This window comes from Acanthamoeba castellanii (assembly GCF_000313135.1).
Source record: "Acanthamoeba castellanii str. Neff unplaced genomic scaffold scf7180000084760, whole genome shotgun sequence".
Lineage (NCBI taxonomy): Eukaryota > Discosea > Longamoebia > Acanthamoebidae > Acanthamoeba > Acanthamoeba castellanii.
The window spans coordinates 3226-8153 of NW_004457406.1; the positions used below are offsets into that span (position 1 = coordinate 3226).

Consider the following 4928-nt stretch of genomic DNA (forward strand, 5'->3'; position numbering starts at 1 on the left):
ACCCCCTTTGAAATCCGTTGAAATTCCACGCTTTTGCGTGGAGAGATAGGGCGGAGTATGAAATCACCATGACCACCCGACCTCATGCCTTTAGGCGATCACCTTTAGGAAAGGGGGTGGGGCTGGGTGGCTGCCCAAGCTTACGGATCAGAACGAAAAGGAATCGCCCACAGACCTCCCTCTAGGGTTATCCAATCCTAGCGGACCTCTAGTAGAGGATGGCACCAAGGACAAGGTGTTTGACTTCTAGCATCAGCTTGTAGTGATGATTTATTCATATCAATCCAAACCCTCTTGCACCGGAGTCGAGCCGTTATCTTTTGTGGCAGACCCGATCATCGCGGTCATGATGCCGAGGATGCTCATCGTGAGGCCCGTATGGACGATCTTCCTGCGTCCCTCGTTGCTGTCGGTGTAGCGACGTCCCAGCCACACGTCGATCTCGCCCTGTCCCTCGGGGCTGTCGTACCACGCCGCCAGACCGCGGATGTGTTCGGAGGCGCCCGGCAGCTCGAGGGCGAATCGCTCAACGTTCTTCCTCCACTCCTCCATTTGTGCGTGTGCGGATGGTGCGATGGAAGCGCCATCGTCCGTGCGCGCGTCCGCTATTTTATCATGTGTTCCGTCACTGGGCAAAACGTGATGACGACGCCGATCCCACCGTCGACCTCGTTCACGGCGCACGGTCTCAAGCGCAAGGCCCCCAGCCGACCGATCAAGCCGAACCCGAGTGCCGCCAGGCGCGCGGAAGCCGACAGCACCAACAAGCGCCGCCGCATCACCGAATCCGCACTCCGCGCCAGCGTGCTCGAGTACGTGCGTCTGGATGACAGGATCCGCGACGTCACCGCCGAGCTGAAGGGCGACAAGAAGCGACGCGAGCAGCTGCGGGTCGGCATCATGGACGCCCTCAAGGCCTCCGGCAAGCCGGCGTGCAAGACCGACGACAAGGGCGGGCGGATGCAGCACCTGCGCATCAAGACGCGCAAGGCCCGCGTCAAGCCCAAGCGGGCCGAGGCCATCGCGCGCATGGAGGCCTGGACGCTGGCGCGCGGCCTGCCGCCGGCGACCGGAGAGGAGCTTTACAAGGCCGTCTACGAGAGCCCCGACGCCATGGTGGAGAAGACCTCGCTGTGTCGCATCAAGCCACGCAAACCGCGACCGTCCAAGACCGCCGACAAGGTGCTCATGCTGGGCGGACCGCCTTCCGACGATGAGGACGAAGACAGCAGCAGCGGCAGCGGCAGCAGCTGCACCGACGATTCGGATGACAGCAGCAGCAGCAGCGACGACACCACCGCCACCAAAAAATTGAGTAAGTAAGATCCGGCAGAGTGTCGCTTCCTGAGTGGAGTTGTACTGCTCTGGAGGGATGTAGCCCATCTGCCACAGTACTACAGTAGCTCCTCTTCCTTGTTGCTGCTGCCTTGATCACTCACCAGCAATCCACCTGGTGATGGCTGGTGGAGATAACTTATTAAACTTGTTCTCTGCCATGTTGGTGTCTCCCTTTTTCACCATGCAGCCCTTGTCCCCTTGGATTGTGGCCTTCATCTTCTTATTGCAATGTGCTTCTTCCTCTGCTTGCTGCTTCTCCTTTTTGTTGTGTGGCACAGAGGGTTTGCTTGTGCCTTCTTGCAGCCTCTGACATTTGTGGTGTGGCCAATCTGGCAAGCACAGTGCGCACATAAAAGTGGACCCAAAACCTCATTAAGATATATTTCAGTGCACTTTATGACAAATAAATAACTTTGATGTGGTACAACTCAATGTGCGTGTGGAAACGGTGCATGCTGGTGCTGCACAATCTCAATGGCATCTTCCACGGATCCTGTGATGTCATGCACCTGCTCCCAGTGCAAGGAAGTGGCGTTATGTACTCACAGGCGGCCATAGCCATACACAACACAATAAGTTCATCAGTGTTCTTTCTAAGAAACTTGAACCACAACAGAGACAGCGGGCACAACGTACCAGGCAGCCAAGAACGGAAGGCAGACCAAGGCCCTTTAGGGCCAAGGATGGCATTGACACATATTCCATCTTGCTCGTTACACCCTGCTGCGCCAGAGATGATGTGTACTGGGGCCTTAGGGTTGATGTAATCCCGCTGCATCACCTGTGTTATAATGCCAGCTTCGGGTCAGGGCGTACACTCTCACGAGAGTTTGTGGAAAGAAGAAATGCGGATGGATACTTTACCGTTTCGTTATACACAGGCCAAAGCCGTTCGTAAGAGTGTTCATGAGCCTCGATGATGACATCAACACCATACTTATAGAACAGTTCTGTGAGGTGAGTATTCTTAAAGTTAGGCATGACACATGCACACACACACACACACACACACACACACAGAGAGAGAGAGAGAAACGAGCCTTCCAAGCCTGCACGGACAATCGAACGAGGGGTCGTGCAGTCATCTCCGTCAATGTTGGAGCAGTACATGGGCCGGTGGCCATACGCTATGATCCAAGGTGTCTTATCCCTAAATATATACCATTAGGAACCCAGCAGATTTGGGTGAGAACGGGTGGGGTCAGGACCTGTTCTTATTGGCCATGCGAAGATCATTCTCCAGCCAAGCGTATTGCACGGAGAGTCATTCGCGATTGACAAAGTAGACCTGTGGCATGCCACAACGCACGCGTCCGAGTGGCTGTAAGCTCGCGACAAATATTGATGCAGAACGTGTGCTGTGTGCTCTCATGATGGCGCAGACTTACCTCGGAAGAATACGCGATGAAGTGAACGTTGGCCAGGTCCCAAGAAAACCACATGTTCTGACTCCAGTTGCCTTGAGCACCCGGCATGGAAAAGCGATATGATGGGGTGGCGGCGGTTAGATTAGCGCTGGGCGAACGCCCAAAAGATTGCGTGTACACATGACTAATCTGTACAGCTGTCATACCTGTAATGGCTAAAGTTGTACGCAATCTCATGGTTGCCGGGGCACGTCATGTACGGCACATACGCAGCAATGCGCTCGATGCGCTCCATAAATTGATCACCTCGCTGAATGGAAGAAGTTAAAGGAAGCTCAGCTTTCGCGGTTAACACGACACACACGCGCGCGCGCACACACACACACACGACACACGACACACACGACACACACGACACACACCAGATACACATTCTTATAAGAACGCACCACACCACCGTTGTCGTGAAGGTCATAGGCAAAGTCGCCCACATGGATGATAGCCGTGATGTCTCCCTGTCCACGCAGTCTTCAGGACATTTGGATTTGCTGAAGCTCACCCATTTCGCGCGCGCGCGTGAAGGTGCGAGGGAGGGAGGCAGCCTTTTACCTGGGCAACCTCTTGGATAAGGCGGGGCAGGGTTGGCGCACCGCCGTCCTTCCCCATGTCGCCGTAGACGAGCAGCTTAGGCACCCAATCGTTACCTTCCCTCTTCGCTGCAGATGATAACGCGGAGGGTGGCACCCGTTCGGGTTACGACTGCATCAGCGTGGCTGGAGAGGGGGGGGATAAAGATGGCACACGCACCTGTGAAGAAGTACTCATTGGAGTAGCCGAAGCCGCTGTAGGCGCGGTAGTAGTACCTCTGCCCGGGCACCAGACCCTGCGATGCGGTGGGGCCAAAAGGAAGGGCTCAAGAGTCTGAGCAGCACAAGCAGCGGAGTGCTGGTGTGTGTGTGTGTGTGTGTGTAGGAGTAGTACGGTAAGGACAGCGCGATGAAGGAATTGAAGGCCATCGGGGTTGGCGTCAGCAGCTGTGAAGTTCCAGTTGGTCGCGCTCTGGCGGTGAGTGTACTGACCGGGCTCGCGGCCAAAGAGGACGAAGGAGCTGTTGTCGGCCTCGAGCACACTCGCCCACATCACCACCATCTCACTCGCCCGTTCGCCGTACGAGATGTGTACCTGAGGTGTACGCCACCATTCCCCACCACCACAAACAGCGTGAGGGACACGAAGAGTGCAGCCAGTCGCGTCTTTCTCTTGCATCAATCCAACAAATTATTGATGTGAAGATCTTTGGGGGGGGGGCAACCTGCTGCACGAGAGAAAAGGGAGCATCGCCAGCGTCGTCCTTGAGTTTGACAACAGCGTGCGTTGCGGTGAGCGTGGTGCCAACCAGGGCGAGGGCAAAGAGAAGGTGTGCAATCCGTCGCTCCATGCTGTGCGGCGGTGATGCGGATGGACTGGCCCACTGGGCCAGCTGTTGGTGAGTCGTGTCAACGGGGGCTCAGCGTGACGTGTCCATTTCCTCTCCTTATTTCCCCCTGCTCCCCCGAAGAGAAAATGCAGATAAGTGGCGGCGCAAAAACCACAAAAGAAGAAGAAAACCGATTTGTGACGAGCAAGATGGAGACCACACAAAGAGAACAAATCGCAGACGAATCGGAACAGCAGCAGCAGCAACAACAAGAACGACCCTTGGCTGAGTACTTGCGAAAACTGGAGGAGCGAGCCAAAGAGAAGCGCACGACAGGCGAGAGGGACGACAGCGAAGAAGAAGAAGAAGATGAAGAGCCCCGCAGATACATCGTTGGCGATCGAGAGGTGGAGCTGCCGCGCTCCGTGATACACCTCAAGTCACGAAACGGTGGCGACGTGTTCCTCATCGGCTCCGCTCACGTCTCTCGCTGGGTGGTGTCGGCGGTGGGTGGTGGGGCGGGCTGCTGCTGTGGCGCGAAGAGAATGCCAGCCCGACTGAGAGACAGCGACGACGAAAGGAAGGCGCCAACATCCTGCACCTGATCATCTCGATGGGTATAGCCATCTGGCCCTCTCACACTCGCTCCCTGGACTTTTGTAACGCGACCTGCAATGGCTCTCTTCTGGGCTGGTGCAGTATTTGAGCGGGTGACAAAGAACATCAAGGTGATGCCGGGCTCCGAATTCAGGGCCGCCGCGCAGGAGGGAATGAAGTACGGCGCTCGCATCGTGCTTGGCGACCGG

At 56.2% G+C, this 4928-nt stretch overlaps 4 protein-coding genes across 4 annotated transcripts; 1 reads left to right on the forward strand and 3 right to left on the reverse strand.

Annotated features, from left to right (window-relative positions):
- Window positions 1-279: 279 nt before the first annotated feature.
- Window positions 280-552, reverse strand: ACA1_221590 (uncharacterized protein; the record flags this gene model as incomplete). Its single annotated transcript, XM_004337948.1, has 1 exon — window positions 280-552. The coding sequence occupies one exon, from the start codon at window positions 550-552 to the stop codon at window positions 280-282; it is 273 nt and encodes a 90-aa protein (XP_004337996.1).
- A 90-nt stretch (window positions 553-642) lies between these two features.
- ACA1_221600 (uncharacterized protein) lies at window positions 643-1323 on the forward strand (the record flags this gene model as incomplete). Its single annotated transcript, XM_004337949.1, has 1 exon — window positions 643-1323. The coding sequence occupies one exon, from the start codon at window positions 643-645 to the stop codon at window positions 1321-1323; it is 681 nt and encodes a 226-aa protein (XP_004337997.1).
- Window positions 1324-1766: 443 nt separating this feature from the next.
- On the reverse strand, window positions 1767-2487 carry ACA1_221610 (uncharacterized protein; the record flags this gene model as incomplete). Its single annotated transcript, XM_004337950.1, has 4 exons — window positions 1767-1879; window positions 1975-2119; window positions 2203-2288; window positions 2379-2487. Coding segments are annotated over 4 exons (453 nt in total), but the record flags the coding sequence as incomplete, so codon positions are not given.
- An 83-nt stretch (window positions 2488-2570) lies between these two features.
- On the reverse strand, window positions 2571-3854 carry ACA1_221620 (uncharacterized protein; the record flags this gene model as incomplete). The annotated part of the gene is made up of 7 exons (XM_004337951.1): window positions 2571-2626; window positions 2727-2797; window positions 2912-3015; window positions 3155-3220; window positions 3315-3421; window positions 3513-3588; window positions 3687-3854. 7 exons carry the CDS (start codon window positions 3852-3854, stop codon window positions 2571-2573), a joined length of 648 nt encoding a protein of 215 aa, XP_004337999.1.
- Between the last annotated feature and the right edge of the window lie 1074 nt (window positions 3855-4928).